General features: G+C 39.3%; 1 protein-coding gene across 3 annotated transcripts in view; it reads right to left on the bottom strand.

Moving 5' to 3' along the window:
• Window positions 1–440: 440 nt before the first annotated feature.
• The window catches only part of LOC113511219 (ornithine decarboxylase 1-like), a 35,469-nt gene continuing 20,358 nt past the window's right edge, over window positions 441–15,551 (bottom strand). For 2 of the 3 annotated variants that reach the window (XM_052900336.1, XM_052900335.1), the window contains exons 2-11: window positions 11,359–11,531; window positions 9,751–10,123; window positions 9,155–9,272; window positions 8,670–8,801; window positions 8,011–8,134; window positions 6,941–7,114; window positions 6,069–6,200; window positions 4,624–4,749; window positions 3,590–3,798; window positions 441–2,249 (exon numbers count right to left, since the gene is read on the bottom strand). In XM_052900336.1, coding sequence (XP_052756296.1) covers window positions 2,000–2,249; window positions 3,590–3,798; window positions 4,624–4,749; window positions 6,069–6,200; window positions 6,941–7,114; window positions 8,011–8,134; window positions 8,670–8,801; window positions 9,155–9,272; window positions 9,751–9,937 — 1,452 coding nt within the window. In that variant the 5' untranslated portion in view covers window positions 9,938–10,123; window positions 11,359–11,531 and the 3' untranslated portion in view covers window positions 441–1,999. Of the gene's footprint in view, window positions 2,250–3,589; window positions 3,799–4,623; window positions 4,750–6,068; window positions 6,201–6,940; window positions 7,115–8,010; window positions 8,135–8,669; window positions 8,802–9,154; window positions 9,273–9,750; window positions 10,124–11,358; window positions 11,532–12,956; window positions 13,091–15,551 lie in introns of those variants that run through there. The other variant, XM_052900337.1, reaches the window with a different exon arrangement.

A 15,551-nucleotide genomic window follows, 5' to 3' on the forward strand; every position in this document is an offset into this window, starting at 1 on the left:
GGTTATGGAATGAGCTCCCTGTCAAGGTTTTTGTGAAAGACTATAGCATGAGGTTCTTTAAAGGGATAAAGAGGTTTCTTCAAGATCGGCATGAGCGTAATGGCCCTACTGTTGCAGGCGTTCATAGGCTTCGGTAACCGGTTACCATCAGGTGGGTCGTATGCTTATTTACCACTTATAGTATAAAAAATCACAGTCTACTGTGATGATACCCTTCATAGTTTGCCATTCTTGAGGTATTATGCCTCCTTACCCTATAGTTTTACTGCCCTATGGCACTCTTTAAATCACATTCAATTAAATTGAAGCACAGTTAGCTCACACGGGTGGGAAGGAAAGATCTACCAATAGGTTACCATTTCTCCGAGGAAGGTTGATTTACTCGCATCACTAACTTACTTCCACACAATATTTCTAGGTATAAATAAAATAAAAAACAATAATTTTGATGTCAGAAATATATTGGAATAAGCCATTTGCAACAAATACATTTGCGAAACCCATTAAACGATGACAAAACTTTTAAACATTGAAAAATCTATTACATTGCACAACATCGCACAAGCTACGAATATAAAGGAATGTACTCTATTGCTCTACACACGTACAATTACGATATAATTATTTAAAATACAATTCGGCAGTTCCAAACGGTAAAACGATGTTAGTAATAAGCAAAGGTACGACTACCATACAGCTATAGGTGTAAGAATAAGTTTTGATTACGAAAACGTATCTACCACCACATTTATATAAAAATGGTATAATGATCACAACACTAGTAAAATAATCAAAATACAATTATTGAAATAGAAAATACATTCTACATATCATGAACAAAATTGTGATTTATTTTAAATATTAAAATCATACAGTTCGTATATAGAGAAATATAATAAAGAAATTTGTGATAAAATGGTAACAAGTCATTATCGCAGAGCCTTCGCCCATATAACGTGAAACGGAATGTCCAGTACATTAAAAAACAAATATTGAATAAGGGAAGTTTACTGTCAATTTATTTAAATAGAAACGCCATTACGTTATAACATAAACAAAGCCGCTTTAATCTGTATTTATGGGCGGAAAAATGAAATAAAAAAAAGAATTCCCGCCATTATGGTTTTTGTTTTAAATCACTATGTAGCCAAATGGCGTTACCTTCACAGAGTTTTAAGTAAACTTTCCTATTGTATTACATTGTTTCTTATTAATTAACAGGAGCAAATTAGTGGAACTAATGGACTACCTAGTTACGTGTTATATGGGCTTTATAGTCATTTAGTGACGCAGGAATATAACTGAAGCGCCTATAAACTTTTCAGTCAGCATTCACTATAAAACATTGTATTGGTCATTTCTTAATAATTCTCTTAAAACGTTCAACACTGGATACGATAGACACAAAATGAAACTGTCTATCGTTTAGGGAGGATTTGTGATGTATCTACACTAATTTAAATTAACACTTATGAAAACTAAAATGTAATTATGATATCTGATTAGCAGTTTGATTATTCTATGAGTGATGAGACAGAGAAAGCTTATAAAATGCCTCCTGTGTTGAATGCTCTAAGCATGATTTTTTAACCTTTTAACTGCCCCAGTCAGATTTGAATAAAAAAATATGTTTATTTCCTTAGCAATCCTTTCTAAATTTATATATTGTTTTTCCCATTTATCTCATGGCGTACTACATTAACGCAGTAACAGAATGGAGACAGAATATATAACAAAAGTTCTCTATATTTATATTATTTGTGGATTTGTGTCAAGTGAGTAGTTAGGGGCGCAGCAATTGCTACAAAGTCAAGCTGTCAAAAGGTTAATCAATCATTTCAATACATTATTATTCAAACCGTATAAATACACATAACCAATGTTTTGGGTACAAAACGTTAAGAGTTAGAAAATCGTCAATAATGAACCATGTTTATAGGCGAATTAGTCTCATTTCCGAGCATCACCGCGCGCGTTGGTCGTCGGAGTCAAAGAGCGGTCACTTGAGAGCGCATTCCACGAATACGAGGCGAGAGTGCGAGTCGTCGAGGGGAGCGAGCGCCGGCGAATGCGGGGGAGAGGACGACGGGGAGGGCTGCGAGTGGCCGGGGGAGGGGGAGGGCGAGGGCGAGGGGGAGGGGCAGGCAGCCGGGGACGGCGGGGACAGGGGCGGCGTCTGCGGCACGACAATGGGGCCGCCGTGCACGAAATGCGCCTCTGAAATCGGCCACAGATCCTTCAGTACGGCCCTGAAACAAAATAAAAATTATATAAAGATCACTAGACAAGGCACAATAATTTAATAAAAAGGATTTATTGGATATATCATGTAACAAATCAAGTACTGACAACAACGGACTGTGCTCAGAGGAATTATTCAATATGATGCCCAGGGGGGAAGGGATTGTTAGTAATGCGGACTACCAGTTCCATTGCTAGCAATATATCCTGTCAGGTCGACCGCCACGTGGTTCCCCCTGGAAACCATCGTGCTGAATTCTTGGCGTATTCTTCACGGTGGGCTAACTGACCTGCCTTTTCATTCTCACCTATCATCCCTCACTGGTGCCCCGCCAGCGTATACCGTTAGCGCAGGCGGGGATACCACTCCATTGTCATCCAGTAAAAAAAAAATGATGCCCATAGACATTTTCTACTATCGTTTAGCTCGTCATTGACAGGGAGTACATCCCCATACTTTAGAGACTGGGTGGTCGCGTACAGCGCGAGAAGTGTTTCTTTCCACAAACGCTCAGGTTATGAAATGAGCTCCCTGTCGAAGTTTTTCCAAAAAACTACAGCATGGGGTTCTACAAAAAATAAGACTAAAGAGGTTTTTTCAGGGTCGGCAACGCGCGCATAGTGCCCCCGGTATCGTAGACATTCATAGCCTACGTTAACCGCCTACCATCAGATGGGGCGTATGCTTGTTTGCCATCTGTGATATAAAAAATCAAGTAAATTGTGCGATGGATGAGAATGGAATACGCTAATGGAGAACCAGTTAGAGATGAAAATAGGTCAGTTAGCCCATCGTAGCGAATACCTGACAGGTTAAACTATGAATATTTGGGCTAACTATCCCATACTAAGATCTATTCTACTTTAATCAAAGGTCTGTAAGAGATCGCCCTAGCGATAAGACCGCCTTTTGTACCTTTATGTGTATATTTCAATCTGTATTTATGTTACTGTATTACACTTGATATATTTTTGTTTATGGTGCAATAAAGAGTTAAATAAATAAAAGTTCCTTTTCTCCCCGGATAGATATATATATATATATATATATATATATATATATATATATATATATATATTTGATGGGTGAAAATGGTATGGTAGCCCCGCCTGCGCTAACGGGAGGGGATGATAGATGAAAATGAAAACAGCCCAGTTAGCCCATCATGATGAATTCATCAGGAATTAACCATGATAGTTTCCAGGGGGAACCACGAGGAGGTGGACCTGGTTGGGTATATTGCTAGCAATGGGATTCTCAGTCTCCACTACTAACAATCCCTTTCCCCCCCGGATAGATATATTAGGTAGTAGATCGTAGTGTGCACTGTATGCGGTGGGCACTGACCAGAGCGCGGCGTCGATGACGGTGAGGACGCGGGGCACGGGGAAGCCGTTGAAGGGCGAGGCGACGGGCAGCGTGTAGGCGCCCATGTCGCGCCACAGCAGCCAGGCGCCGGGCGCCAGCGGCGGCAGCAGCGAGCTCGGCAGCACGCAGTCCAGCCCGTCGCAGCTCGGGCCCCACACCGAGCACGGCCGCGGCGCCGCCGTGCTCGGCTGCACACCACACCACCACCTTGCGTTACGCCACGCACTACCACATTGCTATTGCACGCCTTCGTAGGCTACGGTAACCCCTTACTATCAGGTGGGCCCTATCCTTGTTTGCCACTTCAGTGTTATAAAAAAATGACTATCACTTCAGTCAGAATTCACTACCTACTATATCCATAGGTACTGTATACATATAGTGGATTCTGTTTGAAATTCAAAATCAAACTTCAAATTTCAAAAAATTAAAAAAACCTTAGGCGATAGGATTGTGTTTTGTTGTGTGTGCATTTTTTACTCTTTTGAGAGCGAAACAATAAACCGAGTTATGATTATTTTGTATTGTCATGGCACACGCACAAAAGAAAATGTACTTGGCTTTATGTATTTTTTTAATCATTTATGTATTTTTTTTAAATCATTTCTCTTATCTCGCCTTTTTATGTATATCTATATATGTATGTTATAATTTGTGTGCTGTAAGTAATGCAAATAAATTATCTATGTATTATATACGTAAGCCTCCCCCATAAGGAAGGTTATGCCAGTAGTTGCTATATTTAGCAAACGGTTCGGTAACCGCATTTGAACTTTTGGTGATGTTTTAAGAGGGATATTCCTGCCAATCCCTCGACCATACGACACCCACGAAAAAGGAAGAGGCGAGGGGCACCCCTTCCTACTGGCATAACTCCCCCCATAATAGGGGAAGGTCTATATTCAGCAATGAACAGTTGACGGCTGATATGATGTCCATGATGATAAGTTTACTACTGTAAACTTTTGAAGGAAACAATGAAGGGTACATCTATCTATATATGTAATACTCACAACAAGCGGCTCGGCGACGACCTGCTGGTGGTCGTACAGTACGCAGTTGAACGAGCCGTACACGCCGTCGTTCACGAAGTACATCGTGTGCGTCTCGTCCTGGTCCGCGCCGTCCTTCGACGCCACCTGCCGGACACAATAGTCATGAAAACACATTCCCCATAAGGTATAGGGCACAAAAGACGTTTCAATGAAATGATGTCATTCTCTGTTCAGTGACATTTTGGGAAAAAAATCGCATCACATGTCTAAATAAAATTTACATTAGATATATAATCCATAGAAACGTAATATGTTTTAGATGCTGCTTTATATAATGCTGTATGCTATATATGTACATAAATAATGTAATATGAGTATTACATGTATGTTAATTTTGAATAACTTTTAATTTAATATTATTCATTACGTTGCACGGTCAATTATATATTCTGTTATTCCTATCTACGATCGACTGGTAGATAAGTCCATATGGGTGTTAAGTCCGCCATTTGCACCTTCTAAGTTTATTAAAGTTAAATAAAAAAAATTTAAGAATGTATTCCACAAAAAAACTGATTGATATATGACAAAACCAATGATTTTGATTTAAAATATTTTTTTATACCACTGAGGTGGCAAACAAGCATACAGCCCACCTGATGGTAAGTGGATATGTAGCCTATGAACACCTGCAATACCAGAGGAATAACGTTGCCGACCCTGAAGTCCGTTTTGAAGAACCCCATGCTGTAGTCTTTTCGGAAAACCTCGGCAGGGAGCTCATTGCACAACCCGAGTGTTCGTGGGAGGAAACATCACTTCTGATCCGATTTTAATAAAATTTCTATGGGAGAGACCTATAAGTATATTCTTTCATATTGGTCACGCCACTTCGATTGTACCTTTTTTTTTTAATGTCTATAGCAGACCCGACCTCGTGGGAGGTGAACCACTTTCCATCTCGGCCGTCAAAGGTGGGAGTGTACCCACCAAAAATCAGACGATATACCCTCGAGGTGCCATATGTCGGAGACACGGGTTCGATTTCGCACTCACCACATCTTCGACGGCAGCGACCCGCCGCCCCCTGATAGTAAGAGCAGGTCTCCTCTCTCAAGATAGGGTGGATGGCGTGCTCACCCTACCACTCGGGGGATGCGCCGGTATATTAGCACATCCCCCAGGGCTACGATTGTACCTGGGTTCATCTATTTTATTATGCTCTGTGGGCAAGTAACGCACCAAAAACGCCACAAAAAAATATATTTCCAAATCGGTTTATAATTGATGAAGTCATGATGCCCTTGATACTGATTTTACGACTTAAGTAGTCATACACACTTACTAAGCATATACGCAAATAACTAATATAATAAATAAATCTAAGTAACCATTGACATGCTTCTATTATGCTATAAGGGCAGAAGGATGATGGTGGAGCACAAAAATGTGATGGTACAGACCTCTCGCTTAGCGTGCACCATAGTGGCGAGCGTGTAGGCGGCGGCAGCGAAGTAGCGGCCTGGTTCAGCGATCACCTGCACCGAACGCTCCGGGAAATGGGTTTCCAGAGCGTTGTTGATCACCTGCGCCACCTGGCGACAGCACACATCACACAAGTTAGAAAAAAGGGAGAAATCATTTTTATTGAAGTAAAATTTTAGCATTTCTGAATAGTAATTTTTTTCTATGATTCTATCACTACATTTGAAATGCAATTTCAACTTAGAAGAATGGGTAAGAAAATCAGCTGTTGCTTTTTCAAAAAGTCCAATTATTAAATTATTAATTTGTAATTTTTTTTTATGCAACTTACAATGTCAAATAAGCTGACGGTCTACCTGATGAAAAGTAGTAATCGTCGCCTATAGACATGAACAGTACCATGGACATAACAGAGTATACTGTTTCGCCCATGATACCCCCCATGCGTTGCCATTCCTGAGGACTCAGATGTTATTCCTCTGTACCCTGTAAATTCACGCCATTATCCCACCCTTCAAACGGAAACACAGCCATGCAAACACAACTATTTCACGGTAGAAACACGAATGGGACAGTGTTGCCCAAGCAAACGACTTTTGTACAAAGTCTCCCTCTAGTAATATAATAGAATAACTAACAAACAATATCAGATTGTGAAGTTTAGCATATGATTAACACAAATTAATAATTATTTTATTAATTTATATATAAGACACAGTAACCAGAGCAGATTAATCCCTACAGGCAGCAATCGTCGACGAGTATGACAGATGTCATACTCGTCTCTCATCTGAGAACAATGTTCTACTCCCCCTTTATACTAGGAAGTCCTGGTTATGGATATACGTACATGAGCGAGGCAGGAGTGCGAGCCGCCAGCGAAGCCCCCACCGAGGTCGAGCAGGCGCATGCGGTGGCCGGCTCGCGCCGCCGACGTAAACAGCGCCCGCGCCCACTGTATCCCGCGAGCGTACACTTCCGTTTCCGCTGCGCCGGAGCCCACGTGGAACGACACGCCCACCACCTACCGGCACACGGGGGAAACTTCAATATTTATAATTGGGGAAACACTCTCAGTTTTATAAGTATGACCTTTTTTACAAATGCAACGAAACTATAAAAGATGACCTTTTTTACAAATGCAACGAAACTATAAAAGATGACCTAATTACAATGTCTGGCTAACAGAGGTGAGTAAAATAGAAATACATATGGGATAATCTGGAAGAATCCAAATTAATAATAATAAAGACAACCTGATACTGGGCTGGTGGCTCTATGTGGTCCCTCCTGGAAATCATCGAATTCCGGGTATATTTATCATGGCTAACTGACCTGTTTTTTCATTCTCACCTATCATCCCTTAACTGGTGCCCCGCCAGCTGTATTACTATAGGCGGGAATACCATTCCATTATAATCTATTAAAAAAAAGGGGGGAAAGGGATTGTTAGCAATGGAGTTTGACAGCCCCATTGCTAGCAATATGCCTTATTAGGTCGACCTCCACGTGGTTCCCCCTGGAAACCATCGTGAATAATTCTTGTTGAATTCGTCACGATGGGCTAACTGACCTACTTCATCCTCATCTATCATCCTTCACTGGTGCTCCGCCGGTGTATACCGATAGCGCGGGTGGTGCTACCATTCCATTATCATCCATTAAAAAAAAAAACTATTAAAAAATACTAAACAATGTATCTAGTAAAAAAACTATTTATAGCATTATAAAAGATTGTATATTAGATAAAAAAAAAAAATATTGTATTTTCACTTTCATGTCCGAAACATGGGGTACAGCCTTGCTGTTACCACGCCCCCGGCCCTGAACTCTCTAACTATACGACTTCCGCGATTTAGTGCTGTTTAAAATTTTAAATTACTGAAACTAATGTAAAGAATGATATTTCCGGGTGCATACCTCTAACCCCAAGACCGCAGCGAGCTTGAGCAGGCGCGGCGCCTCCGAGACCGGGTCGCAGCCGAACTTGATGCCGAGCGGGCACTGCGCCACCGCCGCGTCGCAGCGGATGCGGATCACCAGCCTGTGGAACGGGCACCGTGTTACAACACTAGTGACGCTACCGAATAACGGTGGAGATCGCGCCCCCTGATGTTATATTTCTTGGCTCCCTATATGAAAGCTTATATTTTTTACATTTTTGGTATATTTAGTAAACAATATCGGCATTGTCTCTTTATTGTTATTAATATATAATCAATTAAGATGAAAATCCTTTTATTCTAGTTGTTAACATATACACTGATATTTATATAGTATAAAAAAATTTAATAAAAAAATATAATTTATATCAAATAGTCGTAATCTTATATATAAAAATCCCGTATCACAGTTTTCATTCACGCTGATCACCAAAACTGGTTAAACCATTTTAATAAAATTTTGTAAATGTGTATTGTTCCAAAGAAATAAGATTTTTTTTATATCCTGATAAAAAACAATTGATGCCGCACACGGCGGTAGGGGGCAAAACTACGTTCGTCGATCAGCAAGTTGTTTATAAAATGCGTTACAATTGTATACCTTACTAATATTACAATAAAGCATAGAACACTCACTGCGCATGCGGCATGTGCTGCTTGATCTTCAACAGCTCGATCTCGGAGTCGAAGGTCATCAAGTCCACGCCCACGGCCGCCGAGTAGCGGATATGCGACGCCATCTTTGCTGGATTCGCGAATATTATGCGGCTGGGGGTATAACGCGATTTGTTATTGACATATTTGATTATCAACCTTATGTTCATTGCATTAAAGAATATCTGTGAAATTTATTTCAAGTTAACTGGCCTAGTAGTTGATGGAAAATCCTTGGCGAAATTTAAATATGGCGTTAGCCTATTTGTAATAATAATAATTCAGTACATTTCACACAACACCATCTAGTCCCGGTCACGTGAACGAAGTTACGGGTAAAAACTAGTGAATATATTCCGGTCTATGGTTGGCTGGTAAATAACACCATATGGTGTTAAATCCGCCTTTTACACTATCTAGGTGTATTAAAGTTCAATTAATAAATAAATGTAATAATTGGGACTCACTCAGGCTTGACCCCCAGAGAGGTGATGAGTTGTATCTCAGCTTTGGACGCACAATCGAACCCAGCACCGAGCGCAGCCAGCGTCGACACCAGCACCTTGTCGTCGTTGCATTTTACCGCTGCAACAAGCATTGAACATTAAAAACTAACTCAATTCTTGTGCTTGTCTGCCATTACACATGCAATAAAAAAATATTAAGCAATATGGGTGGGATATTGTCGTGCGGATCCGGCATAGAATAGGCCATCCCGTCCTTTCCCCTGGGTATCGTAAACAGCGACTAAAACATCTCTTAAAACATTTCACATTAATCAAGCTCTTAAAACATCACCAAAGCCTAATATCGGTTGCCATCTAGCCTACCAAGCGTGGCAACTACTAGCAACTGTTTGCATGGCCGTGTTATGGTTGGAAGGGGAAGGCATAGCACCGTAGGTCTCAGGAATAGGAACGCTTGAAAAATATCATGGGCGACGCCGTGTACTCTGACATATCTTTGGTCATGTCTATAGGTAACAGTTGCCACTTTTCATCAGGTAAGCCGATGGCCTATTTGCCATTCAAGTTCCACAAAAAAATATACAAAAACATCTTACCATAGAACGGTTCAACGCGCGGCATCAGCTCCTTCCAACGATGGTATCTGTTGACCACCTCCCCCAGGTTCATCACGTAGAACGGGTCCTCCTGGGTGCCTTCGTCAACCACCTGCTTGATGACGTCCACAGGCGTCCAGGGCCCCTCCATTACGGTGATACGCTGTTCGTCTTGCAGGACCTTCATGTTGATCAGAGTTCGCAAACACTTGTCACTTCACTGGCTGTTGGCGGTGCCCCTGGGCGGCAGGCCCCGGCTGTGCCGAGGCCGAAGCGCCGGCTATGCTTGGATGTTCAGTGGCCGGGGGAGGGGCGGTGTCAGGTGTTCGGGCCCGGTGCTGGGGGTCCACTAGCGCTAGTCAACAAGTGTCAGCTGGAAATGAAGACATTGGTCAGACAAGTTCGAAGGTCATCGTTACAAAATTATGACAATTAGCTGCAGATTTAATAACAAAAAAGATAATAAGTCGACCTTATTTAGTTTATTTTTTCCTTACATAACCTGCCGGATTAAAAAGGCTTCTTGCACGCTAAGGAAGTAATATTAACGAAGCAGTACATTTAAATAGACGGGTTATAATTATGATTATGAGTGTATACACAGTGGAGTTTTCAACGCCTTTACTATCGATATAAAGGGAATTAATGGTGATCCATTTATACTGTTAATTCTTAAAGACTTAAGCTGAAACCGTACTATAATATAGGTATAATTTAAACCAAGTATCTATAGTATTCGTAAAACTGATCAATTGATAAAACTAACTAAATAAGTTGAACATTGATTTTTTTTTTGTTACATTGAATGAAACTCAGCACTGGACATAAAATAAAGTTAAAACACTTGCGTTATAATTAAAATTTAATGCACGTCATAATTTAGTTTTAATTAATAAAACCATTTGTATGAGTGACTCATTAATCTGACATTGGTTGTGCTCATATTATGTCCCATCAAATTAAGGATTATTTGAATTAAAAAAAAAAGATATTTTATTGAATTGAGTTTAGTGTGAAAAATATTAATATTTAGGTATTTTGGTAGAATGTGGAGGCTCTTTGAATTCTTTTGTTTGACATTCAATTGTATAGGTGACGGTTCCCACTTACCATCAGGCGGGCCGTAAGCATGTTGGCCATATCCTTGCTAATATCATAAATGTGAGAGTGAACTTATTGGTTCTTTATCTCTTAGCGCCTTAATGGCTGAACTATTCACTATGAAATTTATACACATACTACCTGTACAGGATGTACTACTTTTGCCCATTCGGTAAGCCCAGTCTTAAGCCCATTCAGTGAGCTTATCCCGGTTAAGCGGGCAAAGGGGGGGGGGAAGGGTTGTTAGTAGCGAGATCTAACAGACTTATTACTAGAAATATATCCTAATCAGTAGACCTTCACGCGGTTCCCCCTAGAAACCATCGTGGTTAATTTTTTATTTCACGATGGGTCAACTGACCTGTTTCATCCTCACCTATATTCTCTCACTGGTGCCCCGCCAGGGTATCCCGATAGCACAGACGAAGTGACCAATACATTATCATACATTATATAAAGTCACGGCTGGAAGCTAGTCAAGAAGAAGCTAGAAGGTTAGGTACTCACGTGTCAAGCGTGGTGTGGCGTCAGCGGGTAGGCGCGTGCCGCAGCCAGGGCGGGTCTACGTTGAGCGCGCGCCGCCAGCAGCGCGGCGAGGGGCGCGGGCGCGGTAACTGCGGACGGCTCTCTCGCCCGTCTCGCCCGGCACTTGCACACGCGCCGGACTCACCCGGTGCTCCCTGCACGGGCAAATAGGCGAACATCAGTCAAGTGTTTGTTTATTGTTACTGGTAATTGAAGGGTTAAGGGCCCAGGATCAATACATACTGGTGCTGGGCCCTTAACTCACTGAAATTGAAATAACCTATATTCATATAGTTCCTTTAAACGAATAATCGAGCCGACCATAAGTTTGAGAATTGTTTTTTTATGAGAGGTAAACAACATCTAATGGAAAGCGACCACTGTCGATCATAAAAACCTGAATATGAAAGGAGTTGTTTGTGCGTTGCTGGCTTTTTAAAAATGCCATATTTCTGACGAAACAATTTTACACCAAACCTTGAGATAATACGTGACTCAAAAAAAATTATGTCAATTCCAAAAATACTCACAGATACCTAAAGATAAAGTGTGAATTGAAATTGAGATAAGACGGCATTCGTATGTACTGATGTCCAAGAGTAGCAGAGGAACTGTTTCTAATGCTCTATAGTATTCATTATTCTATCATTGCTTTAGGGGACTTTATTGTATAACGCAATTTTTGAAGATTTTTGATTCTCCCTCCCACAATGAAACGCGCCGTAACATTTTGTGTCCCCCCCCCCCCCCTCTAAACCACATGTGACCATTTTACTTTAAATAAAACTGACATCGAAAACAAAATAAAAATTACGTACAATACAGTTAGGGAGGGGAGGAGAGAGAGAGATTGTTAGTAATAGGGTTTCACAGCGTTACACTTAGTTCTAAACACCACTATTGTATAAATATTCGATTGTTACAACAGTTGTGCATGTTTTAACATTTCGACTTCAAAATAATTAAAAATTATTTGCCACAAATAAAAACACGACTTTAATTGTGACAAAACTAGTTATTTAGTTTATAATTTACTGAATGGATGTGAATTTTATACAAGGAAAAAAATTCCAAATCGGAATGGACGCATGGGGGGGGGTATCATGGGCGAAACAATATATTGTGTCCATGGTACCGCTCATGTCTATAGGCGACGGTTACCACTTTTCATCAGGTGGGCCGTCAGCTTGTTTGCCATTCTAAGTTATATAAAAAAAAATCAAATACGAGAGCGAAAGAGAAAGAAAACTTAAAATCAACCATAATCATCACCCAAACATATACATAACACACATTAGTGCTGGGTAATATATAGCGATTACTATATATTTTAGTTACAATATCTATATACTGATCTAATAACGAATATTTTAAAAATCTTTTACCCAAAAAATAACAATGGATAACAGACTTTTAACATATATTCGACCGATAATGGGCGATATCGAAATAGGTGATGACCTTTTTTCCCACCATCAATGTCCAGAGGAACTCGATATATAGATATCAGATCGGTATCAATATTACCCATGTCTAATTCACATGTCGATATTTATAAATATTTCCAACCTTGAACTTACACTAGGACATTGAAAATTCGCTATTATCAGCAAATTGGAATGATTCTGAAAGTTGACTAATACGAGACGTGTATCCAGATTTGTGATCCAAGTTTTTATCGACGTTATTACAAGAATTATATAAATAATAATAATAAATCACATTAATTATATTAACTATATCATCAAACAAAACAAATTACATATCTATTACGAGTTAAAAACACAACTAACCTTTAAGGGCCATCAATATATGATAATCAAATAAATACGGGCGATCGAACGCGATAAAACAAATGAGATAATACCGACCCAGATATACTCACGTATTTTATAAAATGTACAGCGATAATCTAAAATTTTACTCCACAACAAGGAAGTACAAGTTCTGCGACTAATTAGGATTGGATTGGGTTTCACAAAACAAAAAAAAAAAGACATTAATTGTGGAAAAGCCAGTTATATTAATTTAAAAATTTTACGACTATATCCGATTTCGATATATTGTCTATAGGACAAATCTTCAAGTATATCTTTACAGATAAAAAAACAGTGAATCTAAATAAATAAATAAAAAATAAAAATAACTGTACTCAGTTGTGCATGTTTTAATAATCGACTTCAAAATAATTCAAGATTGTGTCCACAAAAAAAAAAAAAAAAAATTTCAATTATGACAATATTAATTATTTTGATTAAAAAACTGATTTTGATAAAATTTCTATAGGACAAATATTTAATTATACCCTTTCAGATAAAAAAGATTTTTCCAAATCGGTTTACAACTGACGAAGTTATGTCATAAAAAAACAAAAGAAAAAAAAAACAGCCAAATTGAGAGTTTCCTTCTTTTTGAAGTCGATTTTGAAAACCGATGAAGATATAAGAATAAGAACCATATATCAGATCTTAACCCTTCTTTGCATGATTTTTTTTTTTTGTTATTGGTAAAATAAATCAAGAAGATATAATTCATGTTCAAAATTAAAGGAAAAGTGGATAAAAAAATAAATTTGACAGCTATGTTTTATTTTTAGCAATGGACATTAAAAAGGTATCCAGACACGATCAACTTAAAGTGAACTTGATCTTTTATATAATTTTTGGGCATCAATGTCATGATGGAAATAAATTTCCACCATTATGCAAAGAAGGGTTAAGTTAGATCTTTATAAAGACGACGAGATTATTTGTAGACACATTAGACTGGAAATATTTGAATTTAGAACATGGAATCGCGTATCTTCATCATCATCATCATATCAGCCATTAATCGTCCACTGCTGAACATAGGCCTCCCCTATAAAAGGGGGTTTTGCCAGTAGTTGCCACGCCTAGCAGGAGGGTTAGACTTTGATGATGTTTTAAGAGGGACGCTGCTGCCTATCCTTCAACCATTATGTTCCCTTAATCGCCTTTTATGACACCCATGAGAAAGGAAGGGGTGGCCAATCGAGTGTAATTATTTTGCTTTGCAATAAGCAGGTTTTTGTTTCACAAAGGGAAATGACAGCTATAATCGTCACAAAATGAATATGGGAACAAAACGGAATAAAATCCAATCGATTACAAAGTAATGATGAGAATCTGTACAATAATTTATCAAGCGACAGAGTAAAAAAGAGAAATCAGATGAATTGAGAAACTCGTCCTTTTGGGATTAACTGAAAAACCCTGGCTTCAATATTAAGGCCTCTAAAGCTAATAGGTATCTAGCAGATTTTTAAACATATCTTCATAATACAATTTATGTTCGGCGTAGATACAGTTATCAGCAATTTGTATAGAATTTCGGTGACAAAAAGGTTATCATCATACAACTGTATTTATCTCAAGTTTGATCAGGTACTTGCGTAAGAGTTTAAAATATTATTATTATACATAACACTTGAAATAATATTATTTTAAGATAATTATTAATCGTAGCCTCGTGCCTCGCAGAAAATTAAAAACAATTTTTACTTTTCTAAACGTTTATTACCACGGTTTACAGATTCTAAACGTCGCTGGCCGATACTAAAAACTTTATCTATGTAAATTGCCGGCTAACTCTTCTGTCGTAAAACATGTCATTACACAAATAATGTACGGTGGTGTCTGGTAGTGTATAGTCCTTTGGTCTTGGCATAAAATGAGACATCCCTTTCTCCCGTGGGTGTCGCAAGAGCCGACTAAGGGAACTTAATGGTCGAGGGATGGACAGCAGCGTCCCTCGTAAAACATCACTTTTACCAGAGAAAGACTTTGTACAAAAGTCGATTGCTTGGGTACCTCTGTCCCATTCGTGTTTCTACCGTGAAGAAGTTGTGTTTGCATGGCTATGTTTCCGTTTGAAGGGTGGGATATGGCGTGAATTTACTGGGTACAGAGGAATAACATCCAAGTCCTCAGGAATGGCAACGCATGGGGAGTATCATGGGAGAAACAGTATACTCTGTTATGTCCATGGTACTGCTCATGTCTTTAGGCGACGGTAACCACTTTCCATCAGCCGTCAGCTTGTTTGCCATTCTAAGTTGTATAAAAAAAAATCACTAAAGTCTAACAGCGATTGCCAAACCAACCTGCCAAGCAGTGCAATTACTGGCAAAACTCCCCAAGGCCCTTTCTGCTATT

The sequence above is a fragment of the Galleria mellonella genome, unplaced genomic scaffold, assembly GCF_026898425.1.
Source record: "Galleria mellonella isolate WM207_F2 unplaced genomic scaffold, CSIRO_AGI_GalMel_v1 utg643, whole genome shotgun sequence".
Taxonomy (NCBI): domain Eukaryota; kingdom Metazoa; phylum Arthropoda; class Insecta; order Lepidoptera; family Pyralidae; genus Galleria; species Galleria mellonella.